General features: G+C 35.7%; 1 protein-coding gene across 4 annotated transcripts in view; it reads left to right on the top strand.

The window, feature by feature from the left end:
* IL1RAPL1 (interleukin 1 receptor accessory protein like 1) overlaps nucleotides 1-26,650 on the top strand; it is a 664,262-nt gene that overhangs the window by 77,685 nt on the left and 559,927 nt on the right. For all 4 annotated transcript variants that reach the window (XM_064407418.1, XM_064407415.1, XM_064407416.1 and 1 more), the window contains one exon: nucleotides 6,867-6,972. In XM_064407418.1, the coding sequence (XP_064263488.1) occupies nucleotides 6,891-6,972 (82 nt within the window). In that variant the 5' untranslated portion in view covers nucleotides 6,867-6,890. Of the gene's footprint in view, nucleotides 1-6,866; nucleotides 6,973-26,650 lie in introns of those variants that run through there.

The raw sequence follows: 26,650 nt of genomic DNA, 5'->3' as shown, positions 1-26,650 counted from the left end.
CACGTGACATCCTTGTCTCTAAAGTGGAGAGACATTAATTTGATGGGTGGACCAGTCAGTGGATAAAGAATTGTCTGCATGGTCTCACTGAAAGATCTGTGATCAATGGCTTGATGTCCAAGTGGGGACAGTGACAAGTGGCATTCCCTGGGGGGTTGGTACTGGGACCAGCATTGTTTAACATCTTCATCACTGACATGGACATGTCAGCGAGTTTTAGGTCCCTTTCAACCCAAACCATTCTGTAAGTTTATGTTTCTGTTATTCTACTGCTGTTGTAAATATTTCAGGAGCTCATTTAGTTGCCTGAAAACATAAACATAATTATCCAACAAAATTATACTTGCAGTATTAAAACCTTGTCAGTTTAGGCAGAGGTGGAATTTCATCTCTACTCAAGGAAAAGGCCACTAACCTTCAAAAAGCAAAGATACAGAGTGGTCAAGGAACCAACACAAGAGCTGATAAGTGGTGTTAGATATCTTGCATCCCAAAATCAGGCCATAAGTTGAGTGATGGTCACCAATGCACACAGATTTGAAAGGAAGGCCTTTTTCTTTATTTGGAAGGGAAACATTCCAAAATCACAGTAATATATTTGAATTTGTTTCCCTTTACCTGACTTTATGTGTTTAAGACTATAAAAAGGGATAACTGTTTTATTTATTATCTTCTACATCTCCCTTTAGAAGTTATATAACCCAGCAATCATCTTCCAACTATCTTTGCTTAAACGTTGCTGTTGAGCTAAACTTTCTGATTATTGCCTGTAAGTTTGCTGCCAGGTTGCTATAATGTTTTTTCTTTGCTGTCCAGAAAAAGAAATCATGTTTTCAAATTTTTCATTAATCCATTGACCTAATTTGCATCATGGGAACACATTTCTTATGTATCCTACTAGATATGTTAGAAACATCAAGTATGTTAGTCCAGTTTGGTTATATTTTTTGTTGAAAAAAACCTTTCCTTAGATTCAGATTCTTATTTCTTTATGATCATGAGTTGTGAACTATTATCTACTTCTAATAACAGTACAAGATTGTTTTAAACTTACACTGATGTATTTTTTATCTCAAGTAAAGGCTCCTAGTAATGAACAGAGGCTTCTCTCTATCCTTTGTTCCCTTACCCTGATTGTAAATTACTCAGTGCCTCACTATCCAAGGATTTTCTTTCCTGCTCTATTTGCATCAGTACTCCTGACTGGCTGAGCCACCTTGGTGAATTATCTGGGACTGTCAAGGGCACTTTGCTGACCTGGATCCCACAAGATCCTATGAGACCATTGGAAAGAGACCATCATCTCCCTTTTGTATGTCTTTGCTGAGTCAGTACTTTCGCTTTTTATCCCTTGCAGTTCTCCAAAATATGTGTTGTATAGTTTTCAGCTATGTTCAGATATTATTTCAGTCTGTGGTTCAGAAGGACAAGACATCCAACTGTCTCTTCAAAAGAAGTTCCTCAATTACAACAAGAAAATGGCATGTTAAATTCAGGTATCTGCAATCTGACACAATTTATTTGTCTCATAATAGAAAAAACACAATCCAGAAATCTTATTCATTACATAGTACAAAAAAAAATACACTTAGTGAAATATTTAGAAACACAATCTAAAGATCTAGCAATCTAAACAGTATGCAAACTATGAATGTTTCCTAGTCCATGTTCTGTTCAAATACTATTGTTGACATTACTTTTTTACATAAGACTAAGAAAATAAATATTCAGCCCATATCAGGATTTTTTTTTTCATTGTAGAATAATTTTAAATTCCTTTATATGTTTAAGTGATGTGTGTTTCTTAATGGAAACTTTTGGGAAAAGTAGATTATATTTTCATATACAGAGATACATGGAATAATCTTAAATTTTTCCAGATAGATTGCCTTGTTTACTATACCTTGTATGATGGATAGAGTCAATAAAAAGTATCTTTAAAGGAAGACCATAAAGAGTACCTGGTTTGATAGGGAAAGTCATAATGCAGTTGGAACCCTCTCCAAAGGCTCCATTGAGTTCCTATTCACAAGGACAAGTGGCATATTGGGTTTTTCTTATCTCAGTTTAAAATACTGTCACCATTCCTTCAACCTTAATCTTCTTGAACTTAGGAATGCTGCTTAGCGTGCAGGAACAGGGATGATTTGGAAGGAAAATGCAGTAGCTTATTGGCTTCCTGTTGCTTTTGGCTGGTTTTTTGCGAGTCCTTCATAATTTGATTGCTGAATCCTTTTGATTATTTGGTCTCTGGAAAGGACTAATTTTATGGAGTTTTGTGTTTGAAACAGGTACATTTCTTTTTGTTACCATTTTAGGAATTGCTAGGGTTGTCTTGATGTTCTAGGTCAGTCCATGACAATGAATTGACACATTTATGAAATCACATTGATTCTAATTTTAGTTTTTCCTTGCATTTTAGGAATTTAAAGCTTTTTTTCTTTTCCCCCAAGATGTTTGAATTGTGTTCTGGACATACCAACTGTCCTTTATGCCTTGTGAGATCTAATATCATTCTGTTCAGGGATTTGTAAAGAACTGCCACATAAAAGGAGAATATTACTGAACAGGCATTTTTGTCATTACTGCAGAACTCTCATGAAATATCTTGCAGATTATTGCAATATTCTTTTGCTTTTTTCTTTTTCTTTGAAGGGCATATGATGGAGAAAAATAATGCAGCAGTTTTTAACATGTGTTAAAAAAAATTCTTCAAAGCTAGAATAGCAGTATGAAAAGAAAAAATATTTTCCATTAATTAGTCTACAGATATCAGCTAGCAGTTCAAGGCTAACTGAGAATCATCCCCTTAAAGTTATTTTGAGGGACTGAGCCCATGAAAAATTCCTTACTTCAGTTAAGTTTGATTCAAGTATTGGGAAAGGCCCATAATAAGTACAATAGGAAATCAAAATTTTCTTTTCTATTTTCCTGTCTTATCAGGAACTACCTTACTGTAGTTAATTTAATGTCTGCTGAGCTGTTTTGGGAAGCATGTGCCTATGTGTATGCATTTTCCTCACAGTGAGTATTTATGACAATTGAAGAGAAAAAAGCAGTCTTGGCATTTCCCCAAAGAATGTTAGTCTTGATATACAGCTGTATTTCTATTTCTGTCTCAGCTGGAAAATTAGATACTTTCTGATGCAAATGCTATGCTATGGCATTTTTGTGTCAAGCAGTGACACCTTCTACAGAAAAGAATTTTTTAAAAAAATTATTCATATGCCCAATTAAAATTTGAGTGCAATATATTTCTGCAGAAATATTTAACATTTTTTCAGTGCTTTACTTCACACAAACAACCCACTACTGAAAATTTGAAGTTGTAAATACTGCTTAAAGATGAAAAAACATTTAATCTTTGGTATTGTATAAAGAAAAAGCTGCCAAAAATCCCTGGTTCTAAAAGACTTTCTTAGTCTAATGTTTAGCCTTGGAGTATAGCAGTCTTATACCCAAAGGGTATGTAAAACATGTTAAAATAGATTCAGCTTAAAAAACAGCAATTAAATTTATAACTACCATACATTGTCTGAGCTTTTTAGTGGAAGTAACTGAAAATCAGAAAAAAGAACAACCATAAAAATGACTTTTGTAGATGTATATGTAAACTGTCTATCTAACTATTGCTTAAAGAAACAGCAGACTTGTTCTGCTTGTTAAAATCAGAATTTCTTAATGTTATTTTAAAAAAGAAATAAATTCCAGCTAAGCGACTAGTAAAATAATGTCTTCCTTAAAAAATTCATTGCTGAAAGAAGGCTATTTCCAATGCATGAAATATCACACTCTACTTAGTGTTAAGAATTTGACTTCTCAGAATGATGCCTTTTATTTTGTTTTCTATTTAAAACTACCTGAATATGTTACAGTGTCTAGGCCTCGGGCATACTCATTGCAGTAGTGAAGGCATTTCCTGTTGACTTTGTTGGCTTGTTGTGAGATTCCCCTTGGGAAGTTCCTTTTATATTTTCTTCTGACTTGCTTATTTTGTTTTCACAACCAATTTCACAAGGGTGACATTTTCTAGAATAGTCAATTTCTGAAGCATTCACCCGGAACAAGGGACAAGAGATGTTAAATATCTGTTTTGAATCACTCATATGAATAACCTGAGGCAGATTTCCCAACCGCCCAGACAACTTCCAGAGCTGTGAGGCACCAGCTCCAGTAAACTGATCTTTACTTTTTTGCATTTTCTTTGGTTGAGTGTTCGGTTTTTAAAATGTAGAGAAGACCAGAAATAGTTCTCCTCCTTCAGGAAAGGGAGTGTAAACAGAAAAGAAGGGTTGGAAGGCTCTGGGGACAGCCTATGTAAGATCTGATTTGCTGCTTATATTGCTGTAAGGAGGCAGTGGCTGCTGTTGGGAGTCACCCCTCCCTTCTTTTTCCCTTTGGCAGTAAGTTCTTTCTGGTATTTCCAAAGACAGCAGCAGACTTTACTTTCTAGGGATTTATCACAAATCATCTAGGCAGCAGCCAGTTTAGCTTATGCCTTTAAATGAGACCTGAATCTCTGAGAATAAATGCACATGATAATGTCTTCCATGGTGATATGTTTAAAATACAATTCCTGCTATATTATTATAATAATTGTTCTCCTTGTTGACTTGACAACTTAAATTAGTGATATATGCATGGACCAAGAGAAGATTTTCATTTACTGTTTCTTATTGATATTATTGCATTTACTGAGGCTTGCTTTGATAGAATCAATCTTTACAGCTGCTCCACAGCTTCCCTACACAAACATCTATAAATACAAATAAATACATGCATACACATACGTATGCAAATATATGTATATATTTGCATTTATTCACAGTGATCAGCAATATTATCTTTTGATGTGTGGTCAAAAAGGATGTGTTTGGATATGCTTTCACAGTCAGAGCCTATTTACTGGATTTGTAATTGCGTAGTAAGATCCTGTGGTTCTTTGGGCAATATTTATTAGGCTCACACAGAGCGAGGAGCTGACTCTTGCTAGTTCCCTGGAGGCTGAAGATATCAGCTTCAGGATTTCCTGCGGCATCAGTTAGTGCAGTGACTGAGAAATGAGATTTTGATTTCAGAAAGCTTGACTAAGGTCTGCAGTAAAATGTGGCATAACACATTGTGGTATCTACTCACTGTGCTCCTGGAAAATTAACCTTTATTGCTAGCTTCTAAATTCCTTAAGACCTGTATTATTTATATCTGCCAGTGGTCATGCTACTTTGTTAAATTTTAAAGTTAACTAAAAATGTTAGTATTACACATAATTTACCTCTTAGGAATCTCATATTTAATATTTAATTTCTAAGTTGCCTAAATTTTCTGAAGTAGCACGTGAATGTAGGCAAGTGAGTCTTTCACTGTGATTCTAGAATGCTGAACCTTCTTAAAGACTATGAATGAACAAACATTTGTGTATTTCTCTGTGAGTACAAATATTGTTATAAAAAATAAGATATTCAAACTTGTCAAAATATATTATCTCACTTCCTCATCTTTATTAAATACATAGTAATGAATGTAGATGATTTTTGCTTAGTTGTGAAATGTCATGAAATGTAAAGCTTTAATACTTATTATACATGAAGTCATGATTTTTTAAGCAATTCTTCCCATAATGTTCTTTTTTAAACCCCTGATGTTTCTTATTTCTAACCTGTTCTCTTCTAAGATGAAGATATTTTAAGATGCCACTTTCAAAAATGTCTTGGGTACTCAGTAACCTGATTATCAATGAAAGTGCAAAAGATTCACGGTCACTTTAGAAATCAAAACTTGTACTACATGGCACCTTCTGAGAATTTTTAAGTTGCTGTCCAGTGCTATGATTAATGGAGATGAATACCAAAACTGCATTGGTTTAGTCTGGGTCTTAGTAATAACATTAAAGAACCATTGATCCCAGCCCTTTCTCGTCCCCATTAGACAAGAATATTTTTGTGTAAGCTACTCTAATGAATATAGATAGCATAGATAGGCTGCTGTCTAGCTTGAATAGGTAGATTTGTCCTCCTTTCCTCTTTCAATACACTGAAATATGAGATATTAGCCCTATCAACCTATCCTGAAGAAAGTTGATAATCATCATGCGTAGATGACATTAATTCTTCTTATTTAGATGAGGAATTAACAAAATGTTTAGTCACTGCTTTCACCAGCAGTTCATACCCAGCGCAAATAAATAGAAATGCAAATCTTTTATTCACATGTTGGAGGTGAAGGCTAAAGCACAGTCAGTGCTCTGCTTATCTCCATTCAAATTAACATTTGCTTCTGATTTAGTGCAGTGAATATGTTAGTTTGAACTTGCTTGGGAACTTGCTAGCCTAAAAGGAAGTCGCAAGTGTCTTATGCTGGTTACCTCAATGTTCTCTTATTTCTCCCCTTTCTCTGTTCCCAAGAAGATGATCAGACTTTTTTTTAATCAAATGGTCATTTTATTTTGAATCTTCTGCTCAATTTGTGGTATTAATAAATGAGAGCAAAACTAATGAAGAAGGGTATTATTTTCTTTTTCATGTTGGTGGGTGGAAAAGGTTGTATGATAAAAAGAAATAAATAGATGTTTCATGAGATCTGTTATAAAGTTTTAATAGGGACTCCTTTAATTTTCAATATGTGACAAAGTTGTAGCTTAAGTTCCAGGGTTAAATGTAGTTTGTGCATGTGTTTTTTTAATAATGATTTTGTTTTCCATACTATTTAAAAGAAAGAATAAAACATTTTTAGTGCTTTAAATTCCTCACAAAACCTGTATTTAGCTTTTCCACAATGTCAGTATTATGATTATTTACTTCGAGGTTGTTTCAGCACCAATATACAACCAGTGTTTCCTTCTATTTTTTTTTTTTTTTTTGGTACTCCAGGAAGCAGCCACGGAAAGACAGAAGATGAAAGCTCCTATTCCCAACTTGATTCTCTTGTATGCTACTCTGACTCAGAGCTTGAAGGTTGTAACCAAAAGGGGATCAGGTAAGTAAAACTTTATCTCTGTGGTTACAATGTGGCTTGGAAAGAAGTGCTTAATGTTTGCAAGCATAAACCAGGATGTTGTTATGGCGGTTTGGAATACAGTTAAGAGGATTTCAAATTCTGGAGCAAGAAGAGTTGGCAGCTTCTATACATTTTTTCACTATTGTTTTATGTGGACTTAATGAAAAAAATCAGACGTGTAATGTGAAATGAGTATAATGTTTCACCTGCTGAAGGGAAGTTATTCCCAGAACTTTTTAAGTTACTTAAAAGACTACATTGCAATCAGTGCTGTTGAGTTACTGGATTTATCTGTTTTACTATATACTTTCAAAAATTAAGATCATAGAGTTTGGGTTTAAGCAACAACAAATAGATCAAACACATAAAATTTAATAACCATGAAAAGTGAACAGCAAGATGTGTTTTTGAAAGGGATCCCTAATATGTGGTTGAAGAGTTTAATTCAGCAAAGAAAAATAGTCAGTATTCAGACAGTTTGGTAGTTTTGGATTAATTTTTTTCTCTTTCACCCTAAAATTTTAATTTTATTCTCTTTGGCTTTTTACTGGGTAATGAAAAAAATAGGATTCTATGTCTGCAACCTATCTTGCTATACTCCACTAAAGCAAGCTAAATCCTTAATGAAAACCTTAATTCCTTGTTCGTGGATTAATGAAAATTTTAATCCCGTGTTGATTAAATTAGTTAATCTGGTTTGTTGTTAGTTGTACATTTCCTTTTGGCATTGGAGTGTTTTAGGTAGCTTTTGTTCTGCTGTTCCAGAAGTCTGTCTCTGATTTATTTTTGTCTTTTGGTTGGTAGTAGTTGTAAACTGGTTTTTGGGGAGAACACAGCTCTTTATAAATTTTTGGCAACATCTTAAATTGTACCTTGCATTTTCGATGGATTATCTTTGTAACAACAGAATGAAACAGATTATGTCTCCAATATTTTAGTAGCTGGAAATGATGTAGGGAAGGCAAACAGGGAGTACTACTACAAAGTAAGGTATTCCTTAATGAAAATTTGAGATTAAAGTATATTTGGGGTTATTTCAACTCAAGAAAATTGAAATACACAGACTGTGTGCAGAGCAAAGGATCTGGAGATAGGTTGAAGTGTTTATAAACTGCTGTGGCTTTGATAGATAATGTAGATATCCTGTGATTATGTCTGGCTAAGATTGTCCTGTTTGATTAAGATTTAATACTTTTAAGCTTGAAGTCAAGGCCTCTTAATTCAAATATGGTAAAAACATTATTGATCTTAGAGTAAATTTTACAAAGACATCCATTTTTAAGGATCTAAAAAAAAGTCCAGCTATCACCTGTTACTTGAAAGTGACAATGATAACTTGGGTTGTTTTTGCATTTTATTTTATAACTTTTTGCCTGTATCACCTTCATCTGATTAACCAATGCAAGGAAAAAGTGGTAAATGCACAATGAAATTTATTTTTGGGAAAGTAATATAATTGCTGTCCAGCAAAAGAAAAAACATACAGAATTTTTCAATATATATAAAATTTGTTCTCATCCTGATGCTGTAATAAAAAGGAAGAACTATAATGGATATCTTTGTATCATGTTTTAGTGTAATATGGGGTCTTGAGGTTTTTGCATGCTCATTCTGTGTAAAGCTTCAATTAGATGCATCACCAAGGGGGCAGTTTGTCATATGATGTGTGCAAAGGAAAAAATCTCTGATTTACTGAATCTCAGATCCTTCTGCCTTTGGCCATGCTGGTTTGCGATTTAAGATTTGAAGAACTTCCTCAGTGCTAGGTGGAATGTAGTAGTGTGTGATGGGTCTTGGTTTGCTTTTGTTGTTTGGTTTGATTTGGTTTGGCTTGGTTTAGTTTTTTTACATCCCTTGGGTGCTCAGGAGGGTTATTTTTTGCAATCCGAATTGTTTCTACAAGGAAAACCTTATTTAAGAGAAGTTTTAACAAAATAACATTGACTTGTGTGTACTGTGAAAATATAAATGGTTTCACAACATTAATGAAAATCATAATTGTGAGTAGGAAAAAAATATTGAAAAACTATTGAAGTAGGAAAAAATATTGAAAAATATTATACTGTTGGAAAGTAGAACTTGGATTTTATGTGAACAGGTTAGCCAGAGGCAGAGTGTGGTGAGTGCATGGTTTAAATCTCTTCAGTCAGTTCCACTTGTGAGTGCATTTTGTTCTTGAAATGTCACCATGAAAGCTAAAAAAAAAATTAAAAAGTAGTATTTTATATTTACAAGTTGTTATAAATATGGAGTTGCAGCATCCACCCAGAATATCTTTTTGAGATGTACTGCTTTTCTTTTTTTCCTTCTCTATAATAAATTGCAGGAATGCAATAAAGTTAAAGAAGTTTACATTAGTATGCTAAATGGTTGCTCTAATTGGGATTTATTCCTTCTAATTGACTTGTTGAGCCTGTTTCTGATGACCAAACCTAAAACCACAGAACTTGTGCTATTTATGTATTTTTTATTTATTTATTCAGTGTATACATTTTCATATATATTAGATGTTTAAATATATTTATTAAATATATAATATAATTTATTTTATGTTCATTTTATATATTCAGTATTTAATATTAAAAATAGATCTGTCCTTGAAAATATGTCAATATGGTCGGAGTACTTGACCTCTCTTCTGTTTATTTATCAGCTCTGCTAAAAAGATAGCAATTAATAAAATAAAGAATTTGTCAGTCCGGTGGAGATAAATTTCCAACAACTTCTCTGATTGTTCAAGAACTTCAGAAAGTCATTTTCTAAAAATCCATAGCAATTCAGGCCACTTATTGGCTTTTAGGACTGAAGTTATATCAAGTAATTAGCTATATGTGGAAACAATTAAAATCAATATAGTATTCTTGCTTTTGTTTGTTTGAGAAGAGGGTTAAAAAGACTTTACAACAGAAGAAATCTTAGGTTGTGCTGCATTGGATTTGATCTCTCATCATAAGCATGGTCCTTATACAAAGCACTTAAACTACTTCAGGATGGTCTTTGAATCTTTCTACCACTGTATGCTATGAATCAAATTAATGTAATAATATAGGGCATAAAGGGAACAATGTTAACCAAATATTTATTACATTATCTGGAAAACGTACTTTAAATTTGTTTGGTCACAGCTTTTCAATTTACCCGTTTAACACTTTATCTTGTATGATTGTCTCTGTCTGACAGAAGAGACTTTCTTTTCCAGCTAATATTTTAAATAAGTTCAGAAGAGTTTCAGGTTACTCTTTAATATATGTCAGATTTCTTTTACGTTAAGAACATGTGATGACTGTGCTTGTTACAGGAGAATGGATGGGTGAGCAGTTGTAATAAAAATTCCATTACTAAATACGGATGATACAAGAAACTTCTTCCTAATCCATGTATGCAAAAGACTTATAAGCACACCTTAACTTTTCCTGCCAAGTAGAGTTGACCGTACAAAACCTACAGGTTGTAATGCCTTCTTAGGAAAGAAAAAAATGATTCTTTGCTGTAAGCCTTCCTGTTCCAACCACTAACTTCACAGTGGACATCATGGTTATTAATTGGGCATTTCAGGTACTCAGTGAAGTCTCCCTGAACTGTAAAGGCTTCAGAGCCTACAACAGTAACTGCAAAGAGGAACCTTCTTTTGTCAAATAATGGATCTCAGACAAGATTTGCTAAATGGGAAGCTGACTTTTCCACTACTTCTCTGCTCCTTTAAATATCTTAAAGCATCTTCCTTCATGAAACAGTTCCTGTCTGATCACAGTGATCTGCTTGGTGCAGAGGAAGAATAAATACTTAAAGCCTACATATTATGATTCAATAAGCACATAGTTTTACAGAAACTGAGTTTTAAAGGATTTGAATTAAACTTCAAAAATGTAGAAGATAATGCCTGTTTCTTAGCATGAAACCAAACTACATATAAATTTGTGATGTGCCTAAAATGTGTGTAGATTTACTTTTTGTGCAATTCAGTCCTTGATAGTATTTTGAGAATTACTTTATGGTAATGAATTTCTAAATGTTTTCCTTTCAGTGACTTTTCCTGAAATTATCCAGTTTCATAGTTTGAACTAAATTGTTGTGGGGGGTTTTTTGTGGGTTTTTTTTTTGTTGTTTTTTTGGGTTTTTTTTTGTTTTTTTTTTTTAAGTCATATGGTTTTACATTCATGGAACTTAGATTTCTAAAAGTCTCTTCTTTACAGGTTGAATGGTATTTGATCACTTACTTGTGCTGAACAGAGCTTTGGCTTATGAATTATTTAATATTCATCAAAGAGGAAGTAGGTTAGGAAAGAGAACCTCATGCTGATGCATATAGACTTTTTTCTCTGTAATATATATGTTAAATGGAATACTTGAACACTGCATTGCCATCTGGTGGTTTTTTCCAAGGATGCTGAATAGACAAAAGAAAGAAAGGTTTGGGAATTTTTTGCTTTAAAAAAAACCCAAAAACCCACAAATGTGGTAAAAGGGAAAATGTGGGATATGAGTATGAAAAGAGATCTCATTACATAAAATAATTATGAGCCGATCAGTATATTCAGACAGTATTATTGTATTCTCTTTTTCACGCTCAGATTGCCTAATAACAATCTGGCTGCCTTGTATTAAAGAGGTGAAAGTTGCTATTACTGCCTCTAGTTTTCTGCTTTTCTACAGATTATTCTGCATTATGGGTTAATTAATATTCTGTGTTCAGTTCTGCTATTGTGAATAGAAATTTTGTTTTCTAGATCAAATTTATTCTACGATGGAATGATTTAACTGGAAGGAAAATCTTTCCAGTGATGGGTTTTTGGGATTTGCATGCAATCCTTCACATCATTATGATGAGATTAATGTCTAGATATGTATTTTGTTGTGTAGCAGTAGATTGCTTCTCTTTTTAATGTCTAGTACTTTTTTGCCTTATCTATTATTACTCAATATGGGTGGTTCTTGTCGTACTTGGATGAAAGATAATATTATGAAAATAAGGTAGTAAAGACTTTGACACTGAGATGCTATTTTTGAATTTTATTTTTGTATGAGCAAAATATTAATTTTAATGAGGTAAAAATTATTCCAGCTTTTTATTTTTTCTAAAAATAGTGGAACTCTGAGGAACTGACTGGAAATGCGTAATAAAATTCAAGTCATTATGCTTTAAGAAATATAAGGTTATATTTTTCCCAAATTATTGCCATCCACGATTTTTTAGGATTTATTGCTCATGAAATAATAAGTATATTTTAGATAATTATAACAGTTATATATAAGAATATCTCTGAATAAAAAGACAGTTGCTGTTTTCTGACTTTTTTTTTGCTGGAAAAGGAAAATATCTGTGCAATACCATCCTTAACAGCAACAAAGCCAAGATTTCACACCTAATGAGGAATGTCATAATGAGAACTCAGCAATGTAGTTAAAAAAAAGTAAAGAATATAAGTAAGTCAAGACAGTATGAGAACACTTTGCATCTAGGAAGAGTTTTTGAATTGACTTTACTTATCTGTACTTAATAATTGAACTGTCAGTCTTTTATAGAACATATATATATATAATCCAGCATATAAAAACACTTTGAGAAATTAAGTGCTGAGCCTTAGCAGAGATCTGGTACCCAGTATTTGAGTATTTGTATTTTTAATTTATTTTTTGTAACCTTCCCAGGTGAGATTTGGTGTCCTAATTGCGTAGTACTACATGAATAGTCCTATTCTTCTTAGTATCTCCCTTTCAGTAATTCCATTCTGTTTTTAATTCTGCTTGTGTTTTGGCTGCCTAAGTATTTTCCTTTTGGCTTCTTGTCAAAAGGTAATTAGTTGATGGATGTCATATTGGATCTGGTATTCACTGAATAGTGATAAGAAGGTTAAAAATAAATTAATATACCCGTTGTTCTTTTTCTTACACAATTTATGAGCAGAACACTCACATATGCCGTACTCCAGGTACTATGAGATTGGAGCAAAGCAATATGTGTATAAATAAAGGATATGCTTCTTGTAAACCATAGGAGTTTATGTCAATTGATATTAATGGTTCCTAGCTGTTGTTTTCACTCCATTACAGAATGTTAATTTCCCATTATTAATTGATGAAACTTGTGGCTTGTTGTGTGGTTATGTAGAAAGTGAAATAATATTTAGAGTCTGTGTCTATATGATGTACAAGATTAACTTCCACAAGCAATGACTTTTGCAACTGGAACAATCAAGACTACTGTTATGACTAAGAAAATGTTTTTTCTATATCTCCGGAAGAAAAAGTATAGTGAATATCAGTCCTAAGCAAATATCTGTGTACCTTTCTTATTGCACTGGGGAACGGAATTATTTTTGCATCATGACCTGATTAAGAAGTGAACCTTGCTTCTTATGAGGATTGTTTCAAAAAACTCATTTTGAATCGGCATATAAATATGCAACCTAATTTATGATTGTAGCTGTGGGGCTGAGTGGGGAAAACTCTGTGAAATATTTTTCTTTTTGAGGGAGAAGAGACAAAAAGATGAGAGTGATTCTTTACAGTTAACATGGAGATAAACAGAAATCCTTGTTTCATTCTTAGGCAACTTTCTTATATTGTGATCTATTAATTAATTCCATATTGATTTTATTAACACTAATATTCTTCAGGCTTTCATCCTCAGAATAAAATATGTTTTAGTTTTCTTTTTGCAGCTGTTCTGTTTTATTTAAAGATGGTTATTCCTCCCTATTTAAATGTGTAGTAGAAATCACTGTGTAATTTTTAATGTTACAACTTCCTCTTCATAGTTGAAGAATTAATTAACTGAGTGTATCCACTTTCTTGGATTTTTTCTAATTACTCTGCAAGATATAGTTGTATGTCAGTGGAGGAGGGAGTTTCATGCTTTCATACTTGCACATTTCTTTTAATGATAAAAACCTTCAAAAGCAATACAATAATGGGGTCAGCTGAGATGAATGATTTCTTGTGCCTGCTGGGAGGGAAGCCTAGATCATCTAGAGAGGCAAAGACTGTGTAAATGCTCTGCTTCCTTCTTCAACACTTGCACTCTTTGTCCTGAACTTCTGCTATCTGTCTAATTCTGGAGGGAAATGTGAAGCCTTCCATAATTAATATAACCCACAGAAAATGTTTTCATCCTGCTATTACTACATGGTACCAGGATGCCAGAAGAGCAATTAATGTCCTTTAGCACCTTACTTAGACATCAAAAGTATCCATATCCCCATCCTGCAGCAATTCTGACAAAGCTATTTACACCAGTTTTGGTATGATCCTCAACTTCTTTCTTAGTTTATGAAGGTAATCCTCCATTTTATTATTGGTAGGTGAAGAGGCATGACTTGCTGTTTCTGAATCAAGAGATACTGGAAGAAAGTAGGAGTGAGGAATCAGCTTATTTAGTAAATTTCTGCGTCTTCAAGAAGTTAGAGGGTTCCTTTAGAATAAGGTTTTGAAACTGGGATTTGTTTTTTTTTTTTTTCTGTTTGCTTGTTTATGCCAACAGTATATGGGAAACATTAGATTTTTTAAAAGAATAATCTTTTACAGTACATATTTATTTAACTACGGAATCTTGTATCTGTTGCACTACTATGAAGTATTTTTCAATGTACAGTTTTAATTTGAAAAATGCTGAATAATAATGTTGGTAGAAAGAACACCAAGTTTTGCTAATTACCTATGCTTGGGGAAGGAGATGATTAGGCTCCAATGGTCTTTGCTTTTATAAGTGAAGGATGCTATTCAATATGTCAGATGAATGGCAGATGTGAGGATTGTATACCAAGGGGTGGCAAGTGACTGTGCTGTAAAGGGAGGGAGGGAGGGAGGGAGGGAGGGAGGGAGGGAGGGAAGGAAGGAAGGAAGGAAGGAAGGAAGGAAGGAAGGAAGGAAGGAAGGAAGGAAGGAAGGAAGGAAGGAAGGAAGGAAGGAAGGAAGGAAGGAAGGAAGGAAGGAAGGAAGGAAGGAAGGAAGGAAGGAAGGAAGGAAGGAAGGAAGGAAGGAAGGAAGGAAGGAAGGAAGGAAGGAAGGAAGGAAGGAAGGAAGGAAGGAAGGAAGGAAGGAAGGAAGGAAGGAAGGAAGGAAGGAAGGAAGGAAGGAAGGAAGGAAGGAAGGAAGGAATAATTCTGTTCCACTGGAGGATTTGGGCAGTAAGGAATGATTGCATCTCAAGCATAAATCCTTTGTGACACATTACTTATTTTGGAGACACTATAGTAACTGTTACTTGCCCTGTGAGCATTTATGAACAGGATGGCTGGCATTTTAAAAATAGTTCTATGACCTTTTGTTGGTTCTAGGATCCATCCTGATACTTTTCAGAGTCCTGGGAGATTGTGAATAATACCACAGCATGTGAAAGGACTGTCTGTGTTTTGGCAAAGAGTCAATGTTTTAGAGTGTGCAATATATATTAAGAAATGACTAATGATAGGAAAGGAGACAAAACAAAATTGGAAGCCAAAAGGACAGTAATAGATATTCTTACATAGCTTGGTCATTGAGTTTTAGTAGCTGTTTAGGATGACTTTTCTTCCAGTCCCTATGTTCCCCGGGGAGCCATCAGGGATTGTTTTACTGATTGGCATCTATTGGTAAACAGCCTAAAAGATTTAAAAGAGCCAGTGACCTTTGATCAGGAATCACTGTTGTAGAAGATTTATTTATTTGAATATTATCTTGTCAATTTTATGTAGAATAATGACTATGGAAAATAAGAAGAAAAAAGCCCCTCAAGGCCAAGTAATGGCCATCTGATATATTTCTCTTTTTTACTTAAGTGTAATCAGTAGTGAAAAATATTAAAATATAAAAATAATAGCCATGAAAATAAATCCTGCCCATCAAAATATAATTTGTTTTTATACTTAAAGGAAATTAAAATGGATTAAATCTGTCCTATTAAAATACTTCCTGACTTGCTCTTCCTGAAGGCTAGAGGGAGAAAGTGCTGTACGTGCTGTATACACAGATACATAAGAACCAACTTAGCATGAAGAGTTTGTCCTTGAAATTGCAACCCTGAATTCTTCAGACATTCTTGCTCAGACTTGTTTCAGCTGTTATGGTCTTTACTTCAAAAGCAGAATACACAAGGTCTTGTAAGACTTCTGTTTTTAATTTTTTCTTTTTCAAAGCATTTTTTTGCAATTATAAGGAGAATTATCAGAGTGCTGTAATGGTAAATTACAAGACAGTTATGTTAGTTGAGAGGTGAGTACTGTAATTTCATCACCTTGTTCTGAAGGCATAACTCATTTCAGGAAACTGTTGTACAGATGCAAAGTAGACAATTGTGCTGAAGTGATCTGAAAATTCATTTAGTGGATTAGCCCACTTCCACAAATGACTCTTTTTCATCCTTTACTAAAAGGAGCAGTTTTTACTCTCTTGAAAATAACAGCAATATACATGGCTTAGTCAGACCAAAAGAGAGCAGCCAGCAGTAAAGCTGTTGTTAATACTATTTATTTTTTTAAGTACAAGGTAGACTTGTCTTAAATTCTAAAATTTCTGCTGAATGCCATTGGTGGTATAACCCACAGTGAACTCTGAGGCAAAACCAGAGAAACAGGAGAAAATAATGCAAAATCCCTGTACATGTATGCAGAGATATCTGTGTGGTGAGGGAAGGCTCAGCTCCTTCCTGTGGATCATGGAGCTACAGAGATGCTGTTAAGCTCTCACAGACATCATTGCTGGGGAGCAGCACAGCAAAGGAGGAGGGAAAACATGGAACAATAGTGTTAACCTCTGAGCTCTTTCTAATCAAATAGTCTGAGCCAGGTATGAGAAGGAGTCAAGCTGCCTTTTCTAGAAGTGACTAATGCATAGCTCATGGGTTCACAAGGGTCAGGCCAGCATGGATGGTAGTCAGTTCATTGTTTGCCTTCTGATGATTGTACCAGGCACTTCACACACTCTGAAAAAAAATTACTTTTTTGTATCATACATTTACTTTTGCCATTGGCAGTGTTTTAAATGCTATTTTTTAAATGTTTTAAATGCTTATCTTTTTGTTATTTGAGAGAAAAAACAATATTTTAAACTTTGTATTTTTTCTAGGAAATTTAATGAGTCAGTAGCAAGGCATTCTAGTTCAGTTATAAACATTTTTTGAAATATTTATTCAGCAGAAATGCTAGCTGATATAAATTTACAAATATGCATGCTTTCATTTTTTTGTGTACTACTTGCTGTGAATTTTTAGCAAAATGGGACTATTAATGGATGAAGCAGGAAGCATAAGATTAGAGAAAATCTAAAAAAAGCCCATGGCAAACCATGTTTATCAGAAAATACATTTTTATTGTGAGAAGTAGCTCTCATGTCAAGGAGAGAAGGAACAAATCACTTCTGATGATTAGGAATGGTAAAATAGTTGGTTTAGTTTTTTGAAATTATAATATTTTTTCTCTATACATTTGAAATATATAGCATAAAACCCACTTAAAAGTAATATGTAAGATTTGAGATTAAGGAAAACACTACTTATTTTTTTTTTTGTCAAATCTTCAAAGTAAACATTTATGACAAACATATTAATAAAGTAATACATTTTATTGGTTTGCTTGAAATTACCACTGTTACTGTTATCTGAACTTTTTTGTTATAATTCATAGTTAAATTATTATGAGTGCAATGAAGTAATGAGATGGTGCAACAAAAAACCGTTTGGACAGGATGTTATTTAACAACCTAAAAATTTATCATTAAGAGTTTACACAACAGTATGCCAAAATGAAAGGTCATTGCCCACAAATTGGACCAAAAAAACCCCCCAAAAAATCCTACTGGACAATTTTCAGGATGTAAGTTACTGAATCTTAGTGTGATTACATTTTTACAATGCCTAGAGAAACTGATGACCCTCCTTCACAATAAGGCTCCATGAAAAAGCAGCTGTCCTTATCATCTGACTAGTATCGTGCTATCTGCAATTCAGGGAAACTGGAAAGAAATGAAATTTTATGCATATTTAAGTAGGTGGACTCTTTTATTCATTCATGACTGTGTTTCACTTTGTCACTGCAAAGTAATGCACATGTAATAAACCTTTGCATTTCAAAGTAGCTGATACTTAGCCATGTACAAAGCAAGAATATTTTGTGTGTGTCTGGTATTGAAGACAGTTATGTTAAAATGTGGCTGTTAATTCCACCTCTGCAGTAGGTGCTGCATGTAGCATTGCTCACCATTGCTATTGAGGATTTTGTGCCCAAGTTCTGAATTACTTTTCCTGATAGAGACAGATGCAAATGTTAGTAAACTGTAGGAACTCTTGGAAGTGAATTACTTCGACAAGCTGTGTCATGTGGCAGAGGAATCTGGATAGGTTGGATTCATGGGCTGAGGGCAGTTGGATGAGATTCAAAGTCAAAGTGCCAGCTCCTGCACTTGGGGAAGAGTAGCTGGAAAGGTGCCTGAGGGAAAAGGACCTGGGGATGCTGGTCAACAGCAGCTGGACATGAGCCAGGTGTGCCCAGGGGCCAGGGAGGCCAATGGCACCTGGCCTGGATCAGCAATAGTGTGACAGCAGGACCAGGACAGGGTTTGTCCCCCTGTACTCAGCACTGGTGAGGCCACACCTCAAATCCTGTGTCCAGTTTTGGGCCTCTCACTACAAGAAAGACATTGAGGGGCTGGAGTGAGTCCAGAGAAGGGGAACAGAGCTGGGGAAGGGTCTGGAGCACAGGAATAGTGAGGAGCAGCTGAGGGAGCTGGGGGTGTTTGGCCTGGAGAAAAGGAGGTTCAGTGGAGACCTTACTGTTCTCTACAACCACCTGAAAGCAGGTGTTGACATGTGGGGGTCAAGGTGCACCAGGGTTCAGGATGGACATAAGGAGCAATTTCTTCATTGAAAGGACGGTGGAGTATTGGGACGGGCTCCCCAGGAAAGTGATAGAATCACCAGCTCTGGAGGTGTTCAAGAAGTGACTGGAGGTGGCACTTAGTGTGAAGGTTTAGGGTGACATAATGTTCAGGCCAGGGTTGGACCCAGTGTTCTTAGGGTTTTTTTCCAACTTTAATGATTCTATGTAATTTTAAAAGTATCTTATTCTCTAATTATTTACTTGCACCAAAGATGCTTTGTTATACTCTGAGAACCTCCCAGTTCTTTTGCATTTCTACCTGCAGCTATTAAAAATAATTTAATTTAATTTAGTTTATGTTTTATTAGGTTGATTTAATTAATATGCTCAGTGAAAAAGCTCTTTATTTTCTCTCCCATTAGCCTGATCCTAATTTCCATGCCAAATTTAATGTGAAGGCCTTAAATCTTGTCTCTTGCTTAGGGAAAAGGTCAGGCATCAAGCTCCATCACACTCTAGAGAGAAGAATAATGTGTTATGTTATGCTCTGATCACAGTCCTTCACTGCTTTACGCAATTCGCAGTCATATATAAGACTAGTTTTTGTTTACATCTACAGTCAAAGAAAACTTCTTGCCTTTCTCCCCCCTTCTTGAAGACCTCTCTTGCTGAGTTTTATTGTGTTTGTTGATTGGTTTTGGATTTTTTACTGTAGTTAGTTTTGGTATAAGTAGTACAGTGCTGTATATTTTCTTAAATTTTTGGGGTGAAATTAGAATACCTGCTGAATAAGTCTCTGTTTGACTTGCAGGAGCATAATGACATAACCTGAATACGAATAATTAAAGTTGTCTGTATATATGAAATATAAACAAATACAGAGGCAAATTCCATTACCTGGAATCTACTATTCCAGTAAATGGTGTGGACTACCTTTGCTACAGTTGTTAGTAGAGTTATATTGAAGAGCTTTTTGACCACAACTGCAGAGGTTTTTTGTATTTATGTTGTTTTGTTGATACAAAGATTTAGAAATGAACTGAAGATGGCTGAGCCAAGTAGTAGTTTTGATTTTTTTTCAGCTTTCTTTTGTTGAATAATTCAGGTTGGAAGAGATCCTTGGATGTCTCAGGTTTAAAGTAGGGTCAGCTCTGACATCAGGCTGGATTGCTCAGGACTTTATCCATGTGAGTCTTTTAAAACCTCCAGGGACGGAACTTGCACAAATTCTCTGGGAAATTAACAGACTCTTGCCTTCTGCTAGGGGTCTCAAAATACTCTTACAGTTCAGAATGACCTAATGCATGAATTAAAAACCGAGTCTGGTAGACCCAATATCCTAAGACATTCCAAACAAGGAGAAGAAAAGACAAAATCAGCTAGTTGATAACAGGCTTGGTTAATAATAATAATTCATCTAAATAAAAATAAAATCCTTCAAAAATCTTAGAAAAAACTTTATCATGAAATAAAAAGAGATAATTTAATATTCAATTAATTCAACTTTCTGCATAACTTATTTCCATATGTATGCTTTTCTTTAATCTAAGGGGTTTTTTTTCTTTTTCCTTAAGGCAATTTACTGCTCCTTGTAAAGGCTAGTGGAGATTAAGTTTCTGATGTAAATAGAAATGTGATAGACCCATCCATTTTTTATTTTCTTTACATATAAAGTTATTTAAATTCATTGCAATAACTCCAGAATTTGTTATATGAAATGAAGGGGTTTTAAAATAAATTGCAACTCTGATTTCTGTTATGTATCAGTGGTTAGAGTAACATCTTTGAACAAACTGTCTAATTGGAAAGAATTCTACAAAGAGTAGCTAACCCTGTCAATAAAACTTCTACTATCAGAAAACTGTTCAATTGATATATATTGAGTCTACTGGAATACACCACTGAAACAATGAATGACACTAATTATTGAGCACGAAGCTTAGGTTTTCGTTAGCTAGCTTTTGACTTTCTGAAAGAGGGCAATAATACTTGTTATACTTTGCTCCTTAGGGAAAAAAAAAAAAAAAAAAAAAAAAACCTATTCAAAATAACCACAAAATCAAAACAACTTTTTGTATGGTTTTAATTCATATTACTTCTTTTAACTGGGATATAGGCACAACAATTCTAACTCACACAATTTTAAGCATTCAAGAACTTCCAGCATGGCTAATCACAATGTCTGTTTCCGGTTGCATCAATGGATAATGTTTTCATGATAAACACTAAAACATTTGCAGATGAATCTCCTTGACTACAACTGACTTTTCAATACTGTTTTAGTCTGTAGTTTAATTTTTTTTTTCCTAAGGTGAAAAGGACATTTTTTAAATCTTCTGAATTGGATATTACAGGATCTAGTACTTTCCTCAGGATCCTGCTGGGTATCTATCATCCTCAAGGATGAACCCTTCAAACAGTGGTCAGATTATGTAGGACTTTCTTTGTTTGCTTTCTTTTCCTTCTGATTTTGGCATCCAAATCCAAATCTGTTGGCATTAGATTATTGGATGCTAATGTGTCATATTGGATGCTAATCACAGGTAATTAAATGGATTCGTATGCCGTGGCCAGAGGTAGGAGAAGGGGCAATTTAATAACAAAAAATCCCAAACAAAATGAAAAAAAAAAAACAAACAAGAAGTTCTGAGGAAGTACTAATGTTTTATGTAACATTCTATTTTCTTCAGTTCTCAACACAATTATATAGCTGTGCCTGAAAGAATAATTAAAATAAAATGCAAATATAATTCTAAATCAGTGTGGTTCATGTTTAATACTGAGACTTCAAACTGGTTTTCAGCAGTGTTCAGTTACTGATTTTCTCTTAGTCTTGTCTGCCTGCTGCTAACATGGGATTTTGAAGAGGTGAAGCACTCTGAGATGAAGGGAGAGCTAATTTGTTTAAAACAAAATCTGGATGAGGAACTTCAAATTTACCTTGAAATGAATTGCAAGTCCTACCAAGCAGATTCATGCCTTCAAGTGGCATGAATCTGCTTCATGTATGTGAAAGACCTACACAATGAACTAGCTGCAACTGGAGAAATGAAAGTGCAGCAACAATCTGAAGAGATCTCAAAATGTGATAATTTGAATCTTCCAGTCAGTTGCATATAACAGTCAAATCCTCTTCTTTAAAGCCAACTATGTTAGTTTATTTCAAATGTTGGAAGAACTGGGAAACATATTTACCTTGTACAAGTAAAAGATATAACTTAAATATTGAATTTAATATAGTTAAGCATTGCAAATATATTCCCACATGAAATATTTTATAAGAAAAATGTTAACTTCCATGAGAACGGTGTTTTTATAAAACCATAAATAAAACTATAAAATTTTCAGTCTTTAGTCTAGCTAAAGATAATTTATAGTTTTTAACTAAATGCTACCTTGTGTTCTTTACGTTTTTGAGTGCATTATTTCCTCCTTTCTGGATACCCTCCCTTGTTTCTACCCAACAATCAAATTCTTTGGCAAGTTTCCATCTTCACTTTTGAGCTGTTATTGAGCTTCTCACATTAACAGCCTCTGTGATTAAACAGTTCTTCCTCTAGATGCATTTCAAGATCACTGCTCTTGACAATCAAACTCCTCAAAAATCTTCAGAATATGTTCAGAACAGATGTAAAACTTTTCAGCTTATAAAAACTCAGTGGGTTTCTGGTGAATTGTACATAACTTTGATCTTTAACACCAGCAGAAGAAATGAAATGGCAAATCACTCAATTATAGTTATTAGGGATCACAGAATCATAGAATGGAACAGGTTGGAAGGGACCATATCTGGCCATCTGGTCTACCTCCCTGCTCAAGCAGGGCCATCCCAGAGCACAGGATTGCATTCAGCTGGCTCTTGAATATCTCCAGTGAGGGAGACTCCACAACCTCTCTTCAGAGTGAGTGCCCAGTGAAGAACTTCTTCCTCATGTTCAGGTGGAACTTCCTGTGCATCAGTTTCTGCCTGCTGCCTCTTGTTCTGCGCTTGGCACCACTGAGAAGAGCTGTTTTCTTCAAAAGAATCTTTTTACCAAGGGTTTGCATTTTGCTGGCTGAGGCCTGATGGGCTTCAGTCAACACAAAGATTCCTAGACTCTGGAAGTTCAGCATTTACAGGTTGGGAATAGCCAGAAGATACAGAGAACATAAATGGATAATAGCAAACATTAAACCCTGGTGCAACTGGAGGCACCTGGTTGGAAACACAGATTTGTGTCAGTAGCAAACTCCCTGAAGGCACACTCTGCCCTACCACCCAGAATGGGCAGACCAGGGCCAGGAGAGTGCTGCCAAGGATGGGCAAAAAGGGGAACTTTCCGTAGGGAGATTGGAGCAGGAGAGGTGTTCTTCAGCCCACCAAAGACACCAGTGCCCAACTCAGAGGTTTTGTTGGTTTCAGAGGTTTTGTTGGTTTTCATAGAACAAAAGGTTTCCCCTTCTCTCAGTCTGACACAGTAGTGCTGTTTGTACCCCGAGCAGCAGCTGCAAAGAGTTATGTGAACAGCCCCATGTCTTTTCAAGTGATAAATAACCCTATTATTGTCACCTGTGGGCACTTGGCTTTGGTTACTGATGGGCCAGTATTTCTTCTCCAAGAATGAAAGATCATAGAATCTGTGTGTCCAGGAGGCCGAGGCCCACTCACCCGACTTGTGGTAGAATTGCCTTCAGATACTCACATTGATATGGTCCCCTATATATTTTAAAATAACCTGAGCTTTTTTATAGCTTCTCCCAATAACTGATTCTAGCATTGTATTGCCTTTATTAAGCATAGAAAGTGCAGCAGTTAAACGACATTATTTCATGAGATGCCCTAAAGCCATCAAAATTCAGACACCTGTCTGAGTCACGGTGTCATTTTTGCTCTGGGTAAGGAGGTAGCAATTTGCTGCTGGCCTAATTTTACTAGCTCAAAGTTTCCAGTTTCTCCCCTACCTTCTCTTCCTATCTGTGTAGCTTCACTTCTCTGGCCAGGAAAGGCTCACTGATCCAAGTTTATGACAGACTGAACTAGGAATGAAGGGAGATGTTACATTGCATTACTGGTGAGAAAGTGTCTTGTTCAGGAGGAGCTGAGCCCTTCAACTTTCAACTCTCCTGTAGGAGCTCTGTTGTGTTTTGACATTTATCAGTACATATTAGAAACCAACAAACAATAGACCAGTGATGTTAAATGAGTTTTGCTGGTAGTTCAACTTTTTATGTGTTTACTTAATGTTTTAAAGATAATTTCTAATCTTTTGGTGTCAGCCAGCTTTCCTTCAGTGTCTTCAAAACAACAACAACAAAAAAAAAAAAAAACAGTGACACTATGGACTGCTTTTAAAAAAAATAAAATTAAATATCAAATGCCAGAAGTCAGAATTTGACTTCCAGAATTCTCTTTTTGAGAATCAAAAATCCATCAAAGAGGATTTTTCTAATTGTTTGTTTCTCTATGCATGGCTATACACCTTGTAATTTATTTTATTGTGTTGTACTGCACATCCCTGATATGCTTACTGAGAACTTTTTGTAAAATAATATAACATTTCCTGAAATATTTTGGATCTAGGAGAGATTCTGTTATGCAACATCACATTTATTTCTGTTCTGTAGAGTGTATACTTGTGCAATCTAGTCTGAAATAGGTTAGTAGATCAAAAATAACACAATGGGATAACCTGTGTGATTGATGATGGAGGCAGCAGTCAGGCAGACTGCATGGTATATTTGGCATTTCTACAAAATCACTGTGTTAAATTAATGGCCACATTATTTTCAATCCCATAAAATTTGGCTCCACTTTTAAATTTATGTTATGATCACAGGGAGGACTAATTTTCTTTTCTGATGTTTGACTTTTATAAATGTATTATAATTCCAAAGCTGTGACAGTGTAGCATTATATTACTAAGGAATGAAGTTAAGCAAAGCACCCTCAGGTCCCTTTCTGCCTGGGCACATCCCCAGTCTGTAACATTGCAGCGGCTATTGTGGCCAAAATGCAGGACTGGGCACTTGGACTTATTAAACTTCATCTTACTGGACTCTGCCCATCCATCCAACTGTTCCAGGTCTCTCTGCAGAGCCCTCCAACCTCCCAGCAGATGGACACACACTCCCAGCTTAGAGTCATCTGCAAATTTACTGATGGAAGGCTCAATACCCCCATCCATGTCATCAGTAAAGACATTGAACAGATCTAGCCCCAGCATAAAGCCCTGAGGGACACCCCTGGTGCCTGGCCCCAGCTGGGTGCAGCACTGTTCACCAGCACTCTCTGGGCCCGGCCATCCAGCCAGTTCTGAACCCAGCATAGAGTGCTCCTGTCCCAGCCTGGGCTGCAGCTTTTCCAGGAGTGTGCTGTGGGAGACAGTGTCAAAGGCCTTGCTGAAGTCCAGCTACACAACCTCCACAGCCTTTCCTGCATCCACCAGGCAGGTCACTTGGTCATAAAAGGAGACCAGGTGGGTCAAACATGACCTACCCCTCCTAAACCCAAGCTGGCTGGGTCTGATACCCATCCTGTAAGTGCTGTGTGGTGACACTCAGTTTAAACTGTTCATTGCCTTACCACGTACTGAGGTCAAGCTAACTGGCCTATAATTACCAGGATCCTCCTTCCTACTCTTGTTGTTAATGGGTGTCACATTGGCCAGCTTCCAGTCATCTGGAACCTCACCAATGAGCCAGGACTGCTGGGAAATGATGGAGAGAGGCTTCCCAAGCTCATCTGCCAGCTCCTTCATCACTCTGGGATGGATCCCATCTGGCCCCATAAATTTATGGACATCCAGCAGCCCAGCTGTTCTCTGACTGCCTCCTCCTGGATAAAAGGGACTATTCTGCTCTCTGACACCATCTGCCAACCCAAAAGGACAGTTGTCCAGAGGACAAGCCATCTTCCCACTAAAGACTTGAGGCAAAGAAGACTTTAAGCACTTCCACCTTCTCCTCATCTTCAGACACTGAGTTCCCTCCTGCATCCAACAGAGAGCAAAATTTGGTCTTACCCTTCCTTTTGCTGTTAATATATTTATAAAAACATTTTTTATTATCCTTTACAAAAGTTGCCAAATTAAGTTTGAACTGAGCTTTGGCCTCTCTCATTTTTTCCCTACATGCCCTAGCAACCCCCTTAAATATTTCCTGGGAGACCTGACCCTCCTTCCAAAGATGATGCATCCTCCTTTTATTCCTAAGTTGCTTCATTACCCATTGCCCATCCAGACTTAATGTTTGCCTCATCGACTCATCTTTTGGCACGCAGGGACAGTCTGTTCCTGTGCCCTCCAGATCTCTGTTTTGAAGCACGTCCACCTTTCCTGGACTCCTTTGTTTTTAAGGGCTGCTTCCTGAGGAACTCTCTGAAAAAGTCTCCTGAATAGGCCAAAGTCTGCCCTCTGGAAGTCCAATATAAGAGTCTTATTGATGTTCCTCCTCATTTTACCAAATATTGAGAACTCTGTAATTTCATGATCACTATGCTCCAAAAGCAGCCTCCAATCACCACATCTCACACCAACCCACCTCTGTTTTCAAACAACAGCTCTAACATAGTCCCTCCCCTTTTGGGCTCACCCACCAGCTGCGACAAAAAGTTGTCCTTCACCTATTCTAAGAACTTCCTGGACTGCCTCTTTTCTGCTGTATTAAGTTGCCAGCAAATGTCTGTTAGGTTAAAGTCACAATTACAAGGGCTGGTGATCCTAAAACATTCTCCAGCTACTTATGGAATAAGTTGTCCACCTCTTCTCCCTGGTTGGGTGGACAATAACAGACTCCCAGTAGGATGTCAGCCTTGTTGGCTTTCCCCTTAATTCCTACCCATAGCATTCAACTTCGTTGTCATTAGTTTCAATACCCACGGCATCAAAAGC

This window comes from Passer domesticus, chromosome 2, assembly GCF_036417665.1.
Source record: "Passer domesticus isolate bPasDom1 chromosome 2, bPasDom1.hap1, whole genome shotgun sequence".
Taxonomy (NCBI): Eukaryota; Metazoa; Chordata; class Aves; order Passeriformes; family Passeridae; genus Passer; species Passer domesticus.
Note: the sequence above shows the minus strand (reverse complement) of the source record. Positions and strands in the feature narration are given on the sequence as shown.